Consider the following 20,654-nt stretch of genomic DNA (forward strand, 5'->3'; position numbering starts at 1 on the left):
GTTATATTCGATAGAACAATTAAAAAAGCAATTAAGACACCCTGTATGAAAATTAATTTATAAAATCGCAACGAATTTACGAATGTTATGATACATTATCAGGCATTATTAATGTTTATCAAGGAAGTTACTTCTACATTAACGTTGTTGCATGCTCCGCTTTGCGAAACCGAGTGTGCGCATTTTCGAGATGTTAAAATGAGGTTATAAATATCTTTCGATTGATCAATAAAACTTGGCGGATGCATTAATGTCAGTTAGTTTTCTTCTATATCAAGTGGAGTATCATTGCTTCAAATTGTTTTAACCGCGTATTTATTATTAGATCGGTAGCTCTTGTCACAAACATGTTAAAACATCACATTGACATTAGCAAGAATGTCACATCGCGATTGACCAGTGTCCATTGTTAAATAACATATGTAAAATATCTATTAAAAATTAACAATACATTTTTCTCTTAAGGATAAATTATTTTTTCTTACAATACCTGTTCATTGCTATTAATTATAAAAAAATAAACACGACATATAATCTAAGATTGTATAAAATTGAAATAGCTCGTATAGATTAAGCAGATTATAAATAATTGTATTCGAAGAAAAACTTTATATAGAAATTTCATTTCTTAAAATATATTAAGGTTATTTAAAAAATTTTTAGAAGTTTAATTGTTTATATATCACAACTATAGTCTCTCTTTTCTGAATAATTATCTGGAATCGAAGTCAGTTTTTAATTCAAGCAGTTGGTATTCAAAATTGGATAAAAATATCCAGTCCATACTAATAGTATTAGTAATAATGTTGATGTAATAATAGAAGAGAAATATAAAATAATTTACTCACAGATTGAGCTAAAGTTTATGTCCCTGCATTTCTTTTTTATACATATTCTTTCTGTATTTTTAGTTGATTCTTAATCCTATAACAATTATCTCTAAACATATACTTTTGTGCATTATCCATACTGTTAAAAAAAGAAATATATCGACAAATAAATTATATACATTGGCTAATTATTAGAAATGATTGTACTGTTCGTCATGATAATCAATATCGGTATGTTGTTTTGGTTTTACGAAAGGATGAGACACACAAAAATATAGCATATTTACATGACAATATAATTATAAATGTACATAAGAAATTTTCATATATTAAAGCTTAGGGATAAAAATACTCAAATACATGTTTATGCAAAGAACATGAAATTAATTTTAAGGTTTCACGTAGTTTCATAAGAAATACTCTCGTACAATTGTAAAGGTTATATAGATAGCAAGAAAATCTGTAATTATTTACAGGTAAACACATTTATAAATCTGAAAATTACAATCAAGTATAAGTCAATGGAATTAATTTCTTACATTTTATATGCACTCTGGTAATAATTTACAAAAAGAAAGACAAAAAATTGTCATTCCTATAAAATCATTCTTCCATGCGATTACGATTGTTGGTAGTACAACAGTTTGCAATTTGAGTCTCAAGCTTTCAGTCTCGGTTATCACTAAATTCTGGATTTAATAATCGCTGGAGATTTCTTTACAAACAGCCTTATTGGTCCTTAAAACCAACTGCTCTTTAACTCCATACTATATCGAATGGCATGTTGTTTTATCTCGTATCAATCACAAAATCCAAACTTTAGCTTTTACAGTCCTCAATTATTGACCGTTTGCGTTAATTGAGGCCGATAATAAACCAAGTTAAAAACTATTATGTTACATAAGTTATCACACAATTTTATTTTTATTTATTCTGTTGGTGGAGGTGAAAATTTTTGTAACCTACGTTTTCGCAGCATTTCCTGTTCGCTTGAAGATTCAGTCCTAGATAAGTCTACTGTATCATTACATGCTGACGTGTCTTCCTTCGATATACTTGGCGTAGGAGTATTTTCCTTCGACGTACTCGGAGTAGGAGGGTTTTCTACTTTAACTTGAGAACTCTCTCTATCGCTATTAATTCCATCATTTGTGTTTGCTGTACCGCTTGGACCTGGCATCGTAGATGTATCCGAGGTACTGTCGATATTGCTTGTAGTATTATTCACAGGAATGCTGCAATTTGAAGTCGTAGGTATTTTATAACAAATAATAGAATAATATAGATCAGAGCTGTCTAAGATTGATGTTGTTTGGCTTGAAATCGAAATGTGTCGGTATTCACACCTATTACCTTTCCTATTCCTTACTTCATTGTTGTTTTGTTGTAGTGTGCGAAGCTCAGTCTCAGGAACGACACTAGTTTGAAATCATTAAAAATTTTTTAACCTGTGTCTTTCACTATGTTTAAAAGTATTCTGTTATTCATATTTTTATAGTTAAATGTATTATAAATAACAGTATCTTATAACATTAGTAACAGAATACTTTTAAACATAGTGAAAGGCACAGGTCAAAAACTTTTAACGATTTTGAACTAGTGTCCATGAGACAGAGTATCGCGCGCTACGACAAAATAACAATGAAGGGAGGAATAGGAACAGTAATGGGCATGAATACCGACACATTTCAACTTCAAGCTAAAAACCACCGATCTTGGACATCTCTGATATAGATATATATAAATATTATTTTTATAGAATATTATACTCACTTAGCGGTAGCAGCTGCTGTTTGATATTGATTCATCATTGCATTGGCTGCGTCTAATAAAAGTTGAATCCTTTGCAGCGTTTGTATCCTGGCTTCAACAGCTTGCCGCAGATTACCTTCCATCGCTCTGAGCTCTTCTTCGCTCAATTCGATTAAATTCGGTGGCGGTACAGGAATAGGTGGCAATGGTACTATTGTAGGAAATAGCGGTGGGAAAAGTGGAATATTTCCGGTAGGTGGTATTGGATTTTGAGGCGGAGTACTTCCAGCATTATTTTGAGGTTGCTGCTGTTGCTGCTGAGGCTGCTGTTGTTGCGGTTGTTGTTGTTGCTGCTGTTGTTGTGGCGGCATACCTGGAGCTGGTAATCCAGCCCAAAATACCGGAAAATGAAAGGGTGGTCCTATGTTAAAAAATAAAAAGAAATAGATTAAATATGGAGATAACATATTTAGTACATAAGACTCAAGTATAAGAAATAACACAAAGTCATACCTATAGGATTGACACCAGGTGCTTGTGGAGGTTGTGGAGGCACCTGTGGTCCAGGTTGCGGAGGATTTTGTTGTCTAGGTCTCGCGTTGTTTGGCGTAGGCCTCAAAATGTTCAACCGACACGTCGGACACGTTTGCTGACGTTGAAACCAAGAACGTAAGCATGCAGTATGGAAGATGTGATTACACGGCAATTTTTTACTAGCTGTGACCATTTCCTCTCTGCAAGCATAATGTATCAGGTTACATTACGAGTGTTACAAGAAATGACACAATTTTATTTACTGCAATACTTACCGACATATAATGCAAACATTATCAGCAGCAGCTAATTCTTCAGTTGTTGCATCTGGATAAAGAGTATTCATATTCCTAATGGCTCTTCGAGACATTACAATATCGTGAAGGGCTTTCTTGAAGTCTCGCATTGTATAATACATAGGACGCAATGCAAATAAGGGTAATGTAAATAACTTTATCATTAAAGTCACAAAGGCAAAATAGAGGAAAACCTATAAGGAAACATTGGTTTGTTAAATAAAATACAAGCCATATACAGAATTATAAATTAACATAAATATAAGGTTTTTATAATAATTACCTTCAATATGCCAATAATCAATTCTGTATACAATAGGAACACTGGCTTGTTGTCCCAGGGAGTTTCGCTTTGCAGATCAATAGTGTGCAAGACATATTTTACGGTAATATTAAAAAGAACAGTTAGCAAAATTGCGTATTCAAAGCCAAACACAAGTTGTACAGAGGGACCTTTAGTGGCTGTTGTATCGTAGGCATAATTGATCATCATTATATTGATGACAAACAAAAGATTTAGTAAAGTGGCGACTCTGAGATGGAACAACCATGTTATTACCGGACTTCTTTCCATCTGAAAGATAAAAGATAATTCATTAACTGTATCACAAATGTAATTACTATATAGAATGTTTAATTACATAGATATAATTACAAAACTGTAAATAATGTCAACATTTAATAAAAATGAATGGTATGCCTGATACATCACAGAGATCCTCGCATTTTAACTGGTGATGACAAAAAAACTCACGTAATCAACACGATCCTCTGCAAGCCAGTGAAATGATTTTAGGAACAAAAGGAGAGTAAATAACGCTATAAACTTAGGACTGAAGTCATCCCTGAACACTGTAAACGCCAGGCATGTCTCTGTCACGGCGTACCAAACTTTTTCCACTAGGTGCTGCAAACAAGGCGATGTTACGAGAAAGACAACAACGTGAGGAGGGCAACAACATAAAAGAACGAGACACTCACCTCGAGCTCGGCAGCGCGTAAAGTACCGAAAAAGATCTTTCGCAGGAAGGCGTTAATCATGAACGCAAGAATGAATCCTTGCGTATAGATCACCTGAGTACAAAGCAATACATATGTGATAGTAGGGCGCACATTCGTTACGCGGTTTATCGTGAATGTGGAAAAAAAGGCTTTAAGGAAAGCTCAACTCACGGTCATGCTCGGATTAGATTTGGTTATGTGAACGACGGTCGGATAGAATTGTTTTCTTTGATAATACGCATTGCCAATAACGACGCAAGTTAGCGCGGTGCTTATCAGCATGATTCCAGCCTCCCTCATTTTCGTGCCGGGCGCTTTCTCGTGCAGCCCGAACACCTTCCGCGTATCCTGAACGAAGAAATCGCTGACACTCGCGTATTGCACGGAGAATTTAATCGGATCGCACGTTTCCGACGATCCTTGTACCACCCCGACAACTGTATGTACAACAAACGTGAACAAACGTATGCGCGCACACAAACAACGCCACGCTGAGAGCTGGTATTAATGTGGCGCTGATATCGTGATAGCGGTAATCTTCGAATCATTTAATCGCGTACATAAATTTTTCAGAGGCTGCACTCCGGCCTCTCTTTTACCCCGTTTTCTTTTTAACAACATTTAACGAGACAAATCTCGTTGTCAATTGCAATCGTCGCGTTGACAGTTATGTAAGACGTGAAATGTCAACCATTGTGTTGTGACAGCATGAAAAGGACAAGCGGTGCCACGTGATTGGTCACGTCGAGTATCGTGATCGTGGAACCACGTGGATCGCGATGATTTTCGCTTTCACAGATAAAAATACTGACAGGTGACGTCATAAGTATTTAAAAGAAAGCGGGTGCGATGTGGTTGTTCTGAGAGAAAATTACGAGCGTACACAAACATTATACTGACATATAATTAGTCTCCTTGTAATAGATATATTCACAAGTCAAATGTTAATTATAATGATTTGTATTGATTTGTATTACATGTTAATTAACGAGCAACAATATGAATATTGCATGTAAACCTGAATTTGTCATCGAATGACAATAAATGAGGATTATATTTAAATGAGAGCACAGATATATGTAATGACTAGCCTTAAAGATATTTCAAATAATATTTCATGTTTCAGCCTTAAAAAAAAAGAAGGTAAATTTTGTACTAAACTATAGAGATACAAGAATGTTTTTAAATCACTTTCTTTTTTAAAAAAAAAAATGTGATTTTAAACCCTTACGCATAGACTATCAGTTTTGCCTGCAACCTGCTATTTCTATTTGTAGTAACTTTCTTATATATATTCTGCTAATATAAGTATTAAATATATTAAAAACACCACAAAAGATATTGTTTATATATATATAAAAACTGTATAAAAATTATAGTTTCTTAAAATAACGTATATATATGTATATGTAAAACTAATTCAACATATAGTACTTATGGTTAGACTTTCTGTTACGTATACATACTGAGAGCTCGTGATTTCAAGATACTTTTAGGACTTTGACGTTTTGGGGTTCCTAGGTGTGCCGTTGCTTTCAATGGTGTTCTACGTGTGTCAACTGGAGGTCTACGCACTAATTTGGAACTTTTCGGCGTTTTTATTGTTAAAGGTCGCTTAATATGCGGGGTTTTGCTAACATCTGATTTGTAAGGAGACATATTTGGATTTTCTAGCGTTGTACTGACAGGCATCTTCGTCAATGGCAATCCTTTTGCAGCGATGTTTTCTTTCTGAATTCTTGCGTCGTGCGCGATATTGATCCCTTTATCTTTGGTGAAAGTTTGATGTATAATTGGTTCCTTATTCAAACATTTCTGATCTTGCAGTTCAAATTTTCGCACATAATGTTCGTTCAATCCATTTTGAAACGATTTTAATGACGCATCTATTATTTGCGTTTTAATGTATGGCGACGCATTTGGAGATGACGCTGCGTGACGACTTTTATTTTTCGAATCCTTATTGGATTTTTTTCGAGAGACTTGTGTCCTGTTGCACGTTTGCTTGAAACATTCAGCATTCATTTCCTTAGCTATATTGGGAGAATGTTTATTTACATTGTCGAGACAATGTTTTCTGTTTGATACATTACTCGATTTAAATTCGGATATCCTCGTTGTGCCCTCATCAAATAATCTCGCTTTGGCCAGCACCATACCAGCATTTTGCGTTCGAAGTTTAGCGACGGATGCTCTGCCAGTCTGTGGAGCAGGTGTATTTCTTCGGGACACTGATTTAAAATATTTATCTGCATCTTTCCAAGATATTTTATTCGAGCTCTCGAAAACAGTCTTATCACTTTGTAAACAATCATTGTTTAAGGCTATATTCTGATGACTATTCGCCTTTTTTAATTCATCGATCTTTTTATCGAAATAGGATGAGTTATCTACAAAATCTTTTCCATGAAAAGATGACGCTCTACGCACAGATGTGGTCGTATGATTGTTATTCAAATGCAGATCTTTAAATCCAGAAAGATCCAAGTCACTATTATTTGAAATTTTGCGTTCGCTTGAACGAGAAATCAATGTGTTAATTTGATTGTGTAAACAGGCTATTTCGTCTCTCATATTATTAGAAATATTTTCATTACATTTTTCGGCAGAATGAGAGTGCTCCTTCAAGTATTTATTAGAATAAATCGATTGTTTTTCGATGGGACAAACATTTGCTTGTCTTTCGAGTTGCATGTGATTTTGTAAGTTGAATTCTGGAGATATATGCCATGATGCAGTTCTTCTAATACGTTTGCTATAAATATTAAAATAATAAGAACGAGTTTTATATTAGTTTTACAACTATTTTTATATACTACTTGAACATTTTATTCTACACATAGAAGATTCTATATTTTTAAAAGGATATTTATGTATTTTTTAAAATAAAATTTTAAAATGTATAATAATTGTATATATTAAAAAAAAAACATTGTAGTTTAAGTGTAATTCAATTACCTTGCAGCCTTTTCTTGTGACCGTCTTCTTAATGATCCAATTTTTCTTGCGCTAGGCGATCTTATTATTTTATGTTCTCCCGATCTTCTAATTTTTAGTTCTTTACTCAGTCTTTTTGCTAGATAGTCGCTTGTTAGAGTATTCTCGATACTAGCCTCTTCTAATGTTTTTTCATACGCTGTCTGTATGTTATTTAGCGAATGTGTAGTGATATCATCTTTCTCGTTATATATACATCCAAACTCTTGAGAAATACGTGATTCAATCGCAGAAACTCGATTCTTTATATCTTCATATTCACTTTTACGAATTCTGACATAATCTTCTTCACAGTGATCACTTGATGAAGATATTATGTCACCACTAGGAAAAAATGTGAATTCTTCTGAATCAGTCTTTTCCTCAGGTGTCAACAAGCATATATTATCACTTTCATCTGTAGCATCCAATTTTCTTGAACTTGTGCTTACATTCATATGCCATTGCTCACCATTTTTACGACTTTTCTTTATAAGCAAGTCCTGCTCGCCACCATCGTCTGATAAATCCACAGTGGCATTAATGAATACATCGTTACATTCTTGACGAAAATCATTATTTGAGGGTTCATCATATTTCTTTGATCTCGTATCTGATATTCTGTTGTCGTACTCACATATCTTATGTGTATCAAAAGAGTTGCTTACTGAACTCCAACGTCTTTCATTACATGTTTTGTAATTGCCCATATATGAATCTGATAAGTTATCATCAACGTTCTTCTGAAAGTATTTTAAATAAAATTATTACAATTAAAATAAACTATACACAATATGATTTAAATGGATTCTATATATGAAAACAGCTATACTTACTTGTTTATTCTTAGGTACAAATTTGTCTAAACTTAATCTTAATTTTTTTGATTTGTCTAATTTTTCGGCCGTTCTCCTAGAACATATATTATATATTTGGCATCAATATTATTTTAAATTAAATATTAAATTATATATATATATATACATATAACAGAAAAAAAATAGGACAATAACAAAAGAATAAGTAATTTCATTACTTTTTCTTTATACTCGGAGGATATTCTCTCTCAATTACTTTTCGTTTCTTGGTAAATTTGTTAGGAGCTACATTTAATTGCGTTGGATGTACGAGAGACTGAGGTTGATTAATATTAGGTGTATCATCTGCGCCCTTTCCAACCATCTTCTTTAAGCCATTAAACATTCCTGTATAAAACATTACATCCCTATGTTCAAGATATGTTTTATATATATATATACATACACAGATATATAAGAAAAACTAAAATTTTAAATAAGATTTTAATCATCTAATGTTATGTGCAACACAAAATTACATTTAATAAATCTAACAGGTGTTGTTCTAATCTAATTAATTTTTTCATTAATATTATAAATCTTACTAACATTTATATATAAATATATTTTTTGTATTTACATATTAATCAGTAAATATATTTTCAGATATATTTAGATAAAACTGAGAGTATTTCGATATGACTTACGTGTAAGACTTCCACTACGATGCTTCTTCTTTTTATGCTTTCTATGTAACTCAAATGAATCCAGTCCATTGTCTGTGCTACCACTTGTTTCAGTAGAAATACTCTGAGCAATATGAGGTGGTAGGATACCAATATCTTCTGCATTTTCAATCAGAATCTATAACAATATTAATTTAAGTAACAATTACCTATTTGCTTATATAATTTATCGATATTCTCTAAAATTTATATTACCTTGACAATAGTTAAATGCATTTGCAATCTATTTTGTACGGCCGACATGGATGTCTCTTGCAATGGCATGATATTTGGTCCAATGACTTTCGCCAAGTTGTCAATACTCATCTTGTTCTGTTTCTCGTACATGGAAACCTTTTTTAAGAATTCCATGAAGAATGCTAAGGTATTTAAGTGATACGGTGGTAGCAACGTACATGCCAACAATAATGCCTGTACACGATGGCTCTTCAGCAACGCGCAATGCACGAACAAATCATGATATGCATACGGGATTAGTGGCTCTGGCAAGTCTCGAAAGAAAGATTTTAGGCAATTGGCAATATCGATCGCGTTATTTTTGTCACCTAAACCACCGCTGTTATTCAGCCGGGATATCAATTCCCTCTGTCGCGCCTGAGAGCCAGCCTTTCTGAACAGACCCTCTTGAGCGACATGCTCTTCCAGGAACGTAGAGGCTTGAATGACAAACACGGGTACGTGGACTATAGCACCTGATGACAAGTTAACAATGTCCAAGGCTTGATAAAACAAAGGGGTCTTGAAAACCTTTTTGGAGATATCCTTACACGCCTCGGGCCTTTCGCTCTTAAGCATGCTCTTCTTGAAGCGATACTTAACTCCGAGGTTTCTAAGATCGCTGGCGACAGCATGATACACCTTCTCCTTGTGCAACACATCGTAGATCAACATCTTCGATATTCCAGTGCGTTATAGACCATATAAGTTCTGTGATGATTGATTCTTGAACAAAGAATTTATTATTAATTACACGCCGTTCAAGTATCGTTTACTCTCGTATTCCTCGTCACCCGTTTTCATATTGAATTTGATTGAATTGACATCCCTCCAATGTCGCCAACGTCACAGTCGTAAACGCCCCGTTGCATAAAGCTGGTTCTACATTAGTGCATCGCAAGCGTTGCGGTCCAATCAACGACAAGCTAGCTCGACTCTGATTGGACCGCAACATTTGCGACGCTGCGATACGACTAAGGACGAGTTCGCACCTTGACGAAAAAGCAAAAAACGAAAAAGCAGCAGCTAATTAGAACTCGCGCTGGTAGTCGACAATTACGGCTTTTTGTACTACTTACTACCAGCGCGAGTTGTGATTAGCTACTGCTTTTCCGCTTTCTGCTTTTTCGTCAAGGTGTGAACGCGCCCTAAGAAATAAAGATAGCATGGCTGCGTTCAGCAGACTCAGATTGCGGTCCACTTGACGCTACAAACGCTTCGAAGCATTCTTCTTTGATTAGTCAATTCGTAAAATTCTTTGTTCTGATTGGTCACTCAACGCTTCGAAGCGTTTGTAGCGTCAAGTGGACCTCAGCCTCAACGGTTGAGCGCTCGCTATTACTGATGTATTCTTCCAGATCTTAGTTCGGATCTACAATAGGTGTTTTAAGACTTAATTGGTCAATTTCTTATGACCCGTCTACAATATGCGGAATAAGCTTGGTTTAAGAAGTAAGAGTAAGAAATTGACCAATCACAGTCGAATGTGAGAAGAATAATCGACTGTGATTGGTCAATTTCTTATTCTTATCCAATTACAGTCGAACCCAAAGGGAATAATCGACTGTGATTCGCCCATTTCTTATGACTTAAGGCTTAAAACCCTATTGTAGATCCGGGGTTAAGGATGAAATGATGTACTAGTGTTTCACTACAGTAGTTTGATATTAAATAAGGATGATAATTTACTGTGTTACACTGTGTCCTTGCTGGAAATTACCTCCTAATTTGTCATATTATACAAACTCCAATTAAATTAATTCAATCAACAAAATTACAAAAAAATTTTAATTATCTATTTTTTTTTGTTCTTATAATCTCATCTTCCTGTCCAAGCCAGACTTAAGGCCATCACACGTAAAAAAATTTTAGTTGTAATCTTAAGGCCGTAAGCAAATCAGCCAATCACAGTCGAGCGTTTTGAAACGCGAGATTGTAATTTTGATTGTGATTGGTTGATTTGCTTGCGACCTTATGATTACGACTAAAATTTTTGTACGTGCGATGGCCTTTACATCCATTTTATTTCTAATCTTTTTTTCTATGACAAAAAAAAATGATAATTCTATCCATAAAATATTGCAGTTATTACTAGATAAATTAATCAGCAATTAATTTATCAAACCATTGATTAATTCAACCGACTAAACTTTTAAAATAAAATTTATAATCATACAATTCATCGTCATTAATCTAATCTTTTTCTTTATATACGTATATATGTGAATAACTAATAAAACGCTGATTAAGTTAATAAAGTCGGAATTTTGTTGAAGAATATTCTACCAAAATATAAGTATACCGACTATAAATTTCATCGATGAATCACGTTATGCCTCTATACATGTATAACGGCCTTTAATGCGCAAGTAGCGGATTCACCGTCAGTGAAATTCGTCGTCAGTGGGTGCCTGTCGCTTGTCAGTGCCGTTGAGTGCCGTGCGTGCTAATTAACGATGGTGCACGTGAGTGCACGTAATTTTTCGATTCGAGCTCGTTGGTTTCAAAGGAATGTGACCCTTCGCCGCTGACTTCAAGCTTCTCGTTCCGGTCTTCTCTCCGATATTAGTTGCATGTATTTTTAGACGCGACCGACCAGTCTCGTCTAGCAGCAGACTAGCGACTTGATTACGATTTTACGAGGCGAGGCACTCAGCGTCGCGAGACCATATCGTGATACGATGCGACGAGTTTATCACCGTTTGTTCCCGTTGAAGTGATTTGAGATCGCCTGTTATCGACGTGTTGTCGGATTGAAGGATCGAAACGGGCGGTCGAGGTGTCAAGGGTCGTTTTCCATGCCGACCCATTCCAAGTCCTTGATAATCGATTGGAAAGCATGCGTGTGCACGGATTCGTGAGCCTCGCTCGTCGAAGGAGTCGGTATGTGAACGGCTGTCCTCGACGATCGGAGGCGATCTGGATGCGCCGGCAAGGTTAGGAGGAGGCTGCCATGAAGAGTCCTGCGACGTCCCAACGGCTGAACGGGACCAATGCGCATCCCGTCCCGTCGCCGAGCCTACAGACATCAGGAAGCGCAAAGTCCCGTCACAACAATGCTGTCAATAGCTTCCAGATGGTGAAGGTCACTGGACGTGAGTCTGGCTGCTATATCGCCAGCAACATCGCGCCGAAGGTTGGTAAGCAGCAATTGGTGTCCTTGAACGGGGACACGGTACGCTGTGACAGCGTCAACGTCGACGAGGCACTGGCATGCGACGTGGCGCCTATACCAGCGGCTAAGACCAAGGCCCTGTGTGTACACATCAGAGAGAACAAATGGTACGATGCCGGTAACGTCGTCTCTGTCGGAGTAGCGGGAACCAGCCTGAACCATGCTCTGGAAAGCATGTCCTTGGCTTATAATCCTTCCACGAAGCAGCTGTATTCTGTGGAGGAGATCAGAACGCCCAGCAATACGCAAATCGACTGTATTTCTCAATATCTAGAATCTCCATGTAACGGTAAGGAACAAACGTCAAGTGTGAAACTTGACACGGACAAATATACGAAGCTCGAGAATGTCAGTGCAAACAGTAGTCCAAGAAATAGTTTGCCACGTTCATGTAGCAGCACAGTGTCTTCCCTTAGCGAGATATCACCTTCTGGTAGCTTTCTAGGATCCGATGAACAACACGTCGTAGAAAAAAGTGATAAGATACCCAAACGTTGGGGACTGAACACGCTTTTTACAAAGAATGTGTTTTCGTGGAAGAATAGAGGTTCTCAGCATTCAACACCTACCGGTAGCCCATCAAGAAATATTGACAAGGTAGGCGGTAGTACAGCTTTAATTCAACAGCCAAGACCAGCAAATTTACCAGCTAAAAATGCACTGGAAGAAGAACGTCATCGTAAGCAATACAATGCTATTTTAGAAGCAGCAAGGAAGAGAGAATTGCGCGAAGAAAAAGAGCGTAAGCAACAACGGGAATATCAGCTAAAAGAAGAGAAGAGATTAGCCGAGGATTCCAACACGTGGAATGTACATGTTTTACCTAAATTTGAAAGCGTTAAGAATACGAAAAAAGTAAGGGACCTGTGGTGGCGTGGTTTGCCACCGAGTATTCGTGGTAGGGTATGGAAATTAGCAATTTCGAATAATTTGAATGTAACGCCGCACCTCTATAATCTTTGCTTAGACAGGGCAATGTCGAGTCCTAACAATGAGTCATTAGCCGCAATCAGATTAGATGTATCTCGTACCTTTCCTACCTTATGTGTCTTTCAAGAAGGTGGACCATTATTCGATAGCCTTCAGGGTATTTTGGCAGCATATGCCATATATAGACCGGATGTAGGCTACGTGCAAGGTATGAGTTTTGTGGGTGCTGTTTTATCATTAAACATGGAACCACCAGACGCCTTTGCTTGCTTCGCGAATCTGCTAAATTATTCTTGTCACAGAGCCGCCTTTACATTGGACCAAAACAGAATGAATACTTACTATAAAGTATATTCCAGTGCTCTTGCGCATAAGCTGCCAAAAGTCTTTTCCCATTTTACCGTAGCTGGATTAAGCCCGGACTTGTATTTATTAGATTGGTTGTATACTATATATGCTAAAGCAATGCCTCTTGATGTCGCATGTAGAATCTGGGATATCTTTCTCAGAGATGGAGACGAGTTCCTCTTTAGAACAGCGCTGGGAGTGTTGCACTTATACCAAGAAGAATTATTAAAAATGGATTTTGTACACGGCGCACAATTTCTTACTAGATTACCGGAGAATCTACAAGCAGAATCCTTATTCAACAGTATTAGTCAAATGTCTACTACTGTTGGAACGACAACGTTCCAGCAAATGTTGGTTCAATATTCTTCGTAATTTAATATATCAAAAGGTATAGCAAAATTGAAGTTTTCTTATTGTGATAACAAAATCTGAGTCTTTGTGCAAAAAATTTTATACATTATTTAATTAATATTATTTAAAATTAAAAATCTAATGACTTATCTGAAATTTTCGTATTAGATATCATAATTCGTGTTTGAAAATATATATAATTTATTACCAAATGTTTCAGAGATGCTATATATTAATATATATCGTTTCTGATCTTTTAGAAATAATATTCGAATATTTTATAATTGACACAGAAAATAATGTAGAGATCAATTGCACAATAGATCAGAGAGATGATTTTCAGAAATTTGTGACAAAAATACATTATTGTTATAAATTTTTGGAAATTACTCGTATGGTATATATAAATGAATAAATTTGTTATGGAAATATTTTCCATGTAAATAATTGACTGTATTATTCAGTTGTAGATATGTTTTTTACAACGAATGAAATTGGAAAAGATGATCTGCAATATAAAACGTTAATGCTCCATTAATACATCTATACTCGTTTTACATTTTTTGTTTAATATATTTTGAAACGTGATTTTAGATCTTGATAATATCTTGAAAATATTTTTTAAAAAACAAAACAGAATATTATTAAATTAAACTACAATTTTTTAATTTGAATATATATATATTGACTTATTTTAATTTTCGTTAAGTTGTATTATAAATATTTCTCATAAAATTTCTCATAAAATTTGTGATATTTAAACATCCGAAATATCGATCTTGCTTCACATACCAATATGTATATTACTATATGCAATATTGCATTTCAGCATTGAGATATACTGATTCTTTGTGTATCCTCTCAATTTTTACATTCTCTTCACATCTGAAGGGAGATATACTCAAATACAACAATATTATTCAACAACACAGGTATTAATCTCATAAATATACATCACGAATATAGAATTAGTCGGAATTAAAATAAAGAGTCTTGCTGCATAATATTTATTTGCTATTTACAAATGCTGGACATGCTGACGATATCACGATAAATGCCCAATGATAAATACCAAACTGTTGAGATTACGTACAGGGAAATGTATTTCGTCCAAAATTTTAATTAATATTGATTTTAAAGAAGCGAAGTTAAATAGTGCAAACATATATATAATATGCGATTAAATTAAGAAATTTGTAAAAAGATTTTTTATAATTAAAAAATTTTACGTATTTGCTAAAAATATTTATAATATTTAAGTATTTATAATTTTTTGTCACACACATGTTTCTCAAATATTATCAATTTCATATAGTTGGAGTTTTTTCCAATACAAATCAATGCGTGCTGCTTGCATTATTTCGCTTGGCTATTTTTAGTCTTTGGCAGTCATGAATTAAGCATTGAGTATGACATTACAATGAAGCGTGTGATAAAATATTTATGGTATACAATATATGTTTTACTAACTTATATTTAAAGGTTTTTATTTAATATTTAAGTGATATTTTTTCTATCATGTTTATCACGGGGTAGCAATTTATTCAGTTTTAAATAGCGAAATCTTATCACATGTCCCGTCTTTTGAGTGGCCTTCATAATGAAGATAAGATAAATTCGAGATTTTTAAGAAAACGTACGAACTATGCAATTATCGAACTTTATTGTCTAGGCTGTCTAGGGGAAGTAATCTCACAAATGTATTTTCATACAATGTAACTGCAATATGCTTATTGAATGTGCTTATTATATATCGCCCTGTTCAATACGAATGTGCGTAGAACGAAAAAATTTTAGATCTTACTGTCTCGAATAGATGATATCATCGATCGACCATTTTGAGGTTGCTAACTCATGATATTCTAAAATAACAGTCACGAGAATATTATATTAGCTTCACATACAGCATAGCTCGAGAGCTTGAAAATTACACAAAAAATATAGGATGTCATTATCTACCAATATAAAATTATATTCGAATATATATCTCTTTTATATAATATGAGCAAGTTTTAGAACAGAATAACGACAGAGCTATAGAAGTATCTGTGCCGAAATATTAGTCGCGCTGAAACAAACAATATGACATAATTGTCGCGGCTCGTTAATTTTTCATTTATTTTTACGAGATTATTTACAGTATATTGCGACATTTTGGTTGTACCTATGTGTTTATACCTGTGCGTTTTTATATAATATTATGCGATAATTTGCACGACCAGTGTGCAACCAATGGATGTGCTTCTCAATGACATATACATAATACATGTTTTATAGAAAATATGTGATTCTCAACACGTATCAAGATACGTATATGAACACCTTGAGATATAAGTGAACTCACAAGTGTAATATATATCCTAGTTTTTAATCGACAATACTCTCATTCCATCCATTATTCCAAACTACTATTTAGCGTTCATGAACAATACATAACGAATAAGTTTATAAATGTACATAAAGAGAGCATAAATGGGTAATACGTAATTAGAACACGATGAATTAAATTATTTCGAAACTTTTAATATACAAAATATATTGTGTATCTATGTACATGGACTAACAATTACGTTCATGTATTTACTTACGATAGATTTTCTCTCTTTTTTTTGTATCAATGATCAATGCAAATCTGTCTTGTATGACAATTGATAATAATAGATATTAATAGTTTGATGCTCATAGATTATTAAAGTGGAGATTTTTTATTTAATTGACTATGCAATGTTGACTTGAAATTATATTTTATACTGGTCCTTTTTGTTATCAAAGTAACTATACATTAAATGGCCAAAACATTTTAAAAGTACTATTTAAATATATATATTCTATGTACACGTCTCTTATTTCTCACATTGTTTTAGCTTTAACGTATATAGGAGAGAGATTTTAGAAAGAAATCTTGCAAATTTTATTTATAATGATTTTAATATAGCAGGCATTAACTTTTATCTCTAATCAGTTCTTTCATTTTTGTTAAATTAGTTTTGTTCGTGTCTGCGCCATATAATGTTACAATTAATTAAATTTCAATAACTATATAAATCGCATCTGTGTATACCTTCTACCTTTGACATAACGTAACGTAATTATGTGAAATTGTCGACGATGATGTGCCAACCGTATCAAAGTTGTAAAAGAAATGTATGAGAGAAGACTACACGAAATGTCTTCGTGCTAAGCACAACTCGATTATCAAGTTTTGTAATTATTTTAGCATCACGCTATGCGGTTGGCTGATATAGTTAATACAATATAGTTATCTAATTCATTTAGTGCTGGATGGTAATGTCATTGCGAAATATACAAACAAAATGCGACGTTTGTGTCCAAAAATAACTATCTGTTGTACGATCAATGTGGAGTGCAAGGATGTTGAAATTTTGTTCATCTTATCGATTTAACGGCATTATAATTATGAATACGAGTTACTACAACTAAAAATGTATGTATGTGTAATTGGATGTACACGTGACGTATGCTTGTATTATTGATTGCATTAGAATACTTGTAGGTATATCTACGTTCTACTTGAGAATCTATAAGGAAAATTGTTTTAGATACACAATTCTTGAATTTTCTGATCACAGTAATTGTATTAAGAAATTAAGTAATACGGAATTGTATTAGAAAAATACAATTTACTGTCTTTAAATTCACAGAAAATACTTTATTATAAATAGTAGATTTATACTCGGTTATATTTATTTTTGAAATATACTGGGACATACAATGTAGCAAATCATATATTTATTTTTATAGATATACCTACGTGTATTCTGAATTTTTAAGTTTCTACTTAAGGTCGAAAAGTTACGATGCCTAAAAGACATGATAAAATCGTGTAAATGCAAACGTTAAAAATCTGTGCACAAATAATCATGCATCATGCACTATGTGACACTTCTGTGTTCCTTGTCGTTAGTGCCTCGATAGAGGAACTCATTGTATATTTTATACGCGTTTTATCGTGTGTATATTTACCTTAAGTGCAATATTGTAATATATATTTTTTAAAGAATCGATCCCACGATATTTATTTTGTCAGATCTACCTAGATCAGTAAACATGTAAAGTATACATAGAGACGTTAGCAAATTAGAAGAAAAAAAAGAAAGAAAGGGAAAAGAAATCTTCATATTTTTTAATACGAAATTTGAAAGAACTGGTTTTTGCTAGAAAGGACGTGAGATCGTAAAGTAGCTAGTTTGCGTTATGAATTCCCAAAAAATCCCATGGATATCCCGATAAAACGTGATGCACAGCCACGTCTCTGACGATGCTTTTTATTTAGAAGAGGCCTCACGGCACCGCGTGAGGACTGTTATGTACATAAGTACATGCTTGCTTCCTAATTTAATCGAAATGTAAGGGTTAAACGATATCTACCGCAATAGTGTAATGACCATTTTTATATTATATAATGGACTGCGAACGAAATTGTAAGCGTATTAAATGCGCGTATGAGAAACTTTGTAAATGACGCCGGCAACATATCTCTATAAATGACTTTTTTTTCCTATATGAATAAAATCTACGCTCTGTGACATCGAAATTCCGAGTTTTCTTTATTCATTCGTTAGAGATAAAAGCCACTTTTGCTTCACGATGTGTTACGTGTTAAATTTCGAAATTATGATCGTTATCATGTTACTTTTCATGCATAATACAATTATACAAAATACATTTTTAATAAATTTTAATTATAAATTAATTTTTTAACGCTACTTCGAAATTTTAATATTATTTCGTATATTACAGAATGTTTCGTGTATATATTAAATAAATTATTGTATAAGTCACTATTTATCAATCATTTTATGTGCATTAAGATATTTCGAATTCAAATAACTGCTGATTGGCGCTAATATCAATAGTATTCTTCGGCAAACTTCATGTCGTTCCCTCGAAACGCGTCGCGCCGCGGTGATTGCGAAGTCGCATTCGAATCGCTCCGTATTTTTCGCGATAATTGTCGATCCGAAGTAGTCTCGTGAGAAGTTATCACAAATGTATCTCGTAAAATCAGACGTTCTCTATAAGTCGAATATCACATATATACATATACAGTCGCGATACCGGCGATTAATTTTGCGTCGATTGGGATCGTTTTCTTGCCTTCTTGCCGTGGAACATCGAAAGTGCGCATCATTGCCAGGTATATGCATATTACATATTTTCGTTCTGTAATTATTATAGCTCTCTACGATTACATCTTGCATCATCTGCTATCTTGGTATTACCTATATTAATTACTGAAATATTGGGAGCTTTACGTTGAATAATTAATAATAAGCCATTAATAATAAACTATTATATACCGTCAAAATGGCTTTCATTTCCAAAATGGACGTTCTCTGATCGCATTAAATTTTTATCGTGGCTCGGAGTTGTCTGATACTTAAAGTATTCAAGTTCTTAAAAATCATCCTACAATTCTCCGAGGAATCATCCTTATATAGGATGTTGCGTCCCATAGATGTCCTTAGGATGCAGACGTCCTCTGAACATCCCTTCGAGAATTATATCGTGTGGACCGTGATTATATTGATCAAAAAATCTAAAGATATATTCGAATAATAAAAAAAATTATTATATTGACATATATAATTTTATTTTGGTTTATTTATTTTTTATTTAGTTAATAATTTTTTAAATAATTATATTTGATTAATAATTATATAAACTAATTATATTAATTAGTATTACAGTAATTATATTGATTAAGAAATCTGAAGAAATTAATTAACGAATAAATTGTATAATTCGGATTGTAATTTTATTTATATAATCTTTTAAACGTTACATTTAATCCTTTCCGCTTGTATTGTGAAAAATAATAAAATTAAAAATTAAACAATTTATTAAATTAATATCTTAAAATTTTTAAGCCAATTATCGACGATCGAGTATCTAGATGCAATACGCTCTAAAAAGTGCCTCGCGCGGCAATGGACAGCATTAACTGGCATTTACTGTTCAGTGATTGGCAGCACTGTTTCAAGAGTCGCGATTCGCGAGACGCGATGTTTCTCTCTGATACGTCTAGTCACAGTCGAAGCGCGCCGCGGAGATTGTAGGATCGCGTTCGAATCGCTTCATATTTTTCGCAATTATCTTCGGCTAAAACAATTTCGCGATCGAGAAATTAGATCGTGAATACCTTTGTCGAACGTTGTCACCAATATCTCTTTTACCGCGCTTAAGTATCGCTCAGTATCGCCATTATTACGATTTCAGTCTCCCAATTCTTCGTGCTCGAAATCTCTTCCGTGTTCGAAATGTATCGAAAGAGTAATACGCACACGATTGTGGACAGGTATGTATGTGTAATGTTCTAGTCACAAAAGTATCGAAAGTATCAAAAAACGCGAACAAAGCATCCGCGAAAAGGTAGATCTGATAGATCATGTCGGGAAACGTTGAGCCCTGCGCACAATGGAGGAAATATTAGGAAAAGGAGTAAATATTAAGATTTTAATCTATCAGAAAGCGTGTATTTCGACGTAGCCAGTTTCTAATAGATTGAAATCTTATTACTTATTCTCGTTCCAAATATTACTTCCATTGTGCACCCTTTCGTTTTATAACGCGGGACGGCGCGATTTGAAAAATTTAGCTCCGTGCACTAACGCCCTCTCGGCGCTCAAACTGAGAACCAGCAAGCCGAGACTAGTATTATATATGTAGGTAATGTA

The 20,654-nt window shown here is 34.1% G+C and overlaps 3 protein-coding genes across 3 annotated transcripts; 1 reads left to right on the top strand and 2 right to left on the bottom strand.

The window, feature by feature from the left end:
• Window positions 1–1,385: 1,385 nt before the first annotated feature.
• Window positions 1,386–4,714, bottom strand: sip3 (septin interacting protein 3). The gene is made up of 8 exons (XM_018462620.1): window positions 4,586–4,714; window positions 4,394–4,486; window positions 4,167–4,319; window positions 3,696–3,986; window positions 3,392–3,606; window positions 3,096–3,316; window positions 2,604–3,003; window positions 1,386–2,065 (listed from the first exon to the last, which is right to left on the bottom strand). The coding sequence occupies exons 1-8, from the start codon at window positions 4,712–4,714 to the stop codon at window positions 1,759–1,761; spliced, it is 1,809 nt and encodes a 602-aa protein (XP_018318122.1). The 3' UTR covers window positions 1,386–1,758.
• A 1,145-nt stretch (window positions 4,715–5,859) lies between these two features.
• Window positions 5,860–9,957, bottom strand: LOC108732049 (rho GTPase-activating protein 11A). Its single transcript, XM_018462665.1, has 6 exons — window positions 9,129–9,957; window positions 8,895–9,051; window positions 8,427–8,595; window positions 8,227–8,302; window positions 7,373–8,133; window positions 5,860–7,169 (listed from the first exon to the last, which is right to left on the bottom strand). The coding sequence occupies exons 1-6, from the start codon at window positions 9,822–9,824 to the stop codon at window positions 5,867–5,869; spliced, it is 3,162 nt and encodes a 1,053-aa protein (XP_018318167.1). The 5' UTR covers window positions 9,825–9,957; the 3' UTR covers window positions 5,860–5,866.
• A 1,633-nt stretch (window positions 9,958–11,590) lies between these two features.
• On the top strand, window positions 11,591–13,977 carry LOC108732063 (TBC1 domain family member 14). The gene has a single exon (XM_018462690.1). It carries the CDS (start codon window positions 12,103–12,105, stop codon window positions 13,975–13,977), a length of 1,875 nt encoding a protein of 624 aa, XP_018318192.1. The 5' UTR covers window positions 11,591–12,102.
• Window positions 13,978–20,654: the final 6,677 nt, after the last annotated feature.

This window comes from Mycetomoellerius zeteki, unplaced genomic scaffold (genome assembly GCF_001594055.1).
Source record: "Mycetomoellerius zeteki isolate Tzet28-1 unplaced genomic scaffold, Tzet1.0 scaffold102, whole genome shotgun sequence".
NCBI lineage: Eukaryota > Metazoa > Arthropoda > Insecta > Hymenoptera > Formicidae > Mycetomoellerius > Mycetomoellerius zeteki.

Excerpts from the sequence above, each read along its gene's own strand:
- sip3 (XM_018462620.1), bottom strand. The coding sequence starts at position 4,714 with ATGAGGGAGGCTGGAATCATGCTGATAAGCACCGCGCTAACTTGCGTC. Across the intron at positions 4,487-4,585 it reads AATCTAATCCGAGCATGACC|GTGATCTATACGCAAGGATT; the intron begins GTGAGTTGAGCT and ends CTTTGTACTCAG. Across the intron at positions 3,004-3,095 it reads ACCTGGTGTCAATCCTATAG|GACCACCCTTTCATTTTCCG; the intron begins GTATGACTTTGT and ends TTTTTAACATAG.
- LOC108732049 (XM_018462665.1), bottom strand. The coding sequence starts at position 9,824 with ATGTTGATCTACGATGTGTTGCACAAGGAGAAGGTGTATCATGCTGTC. Across the intron at positions 8,134-8,226 it reads TTGTACCTAAGAATAAACAA|AAGAACGTTGATGATAACTT; the intron begins GTAAGTATAGCT and ends AAATACTTTCAG. Across the intron at positions 7,170-7,372 it reads TCACAAGAAAAGGCTGCAAG|CAAACGTATTAGAAGAACTG; the intron begins GTAATTGAATTA and ends TAATATTTATAG.
- LOC108732063 (XM_018462690.1), top strand. The coding sequence starts at position 12,103 with ATGAAGAGTCCTGCGACGTCCCAACGGCTGAACGGGACCAATGCGCAT.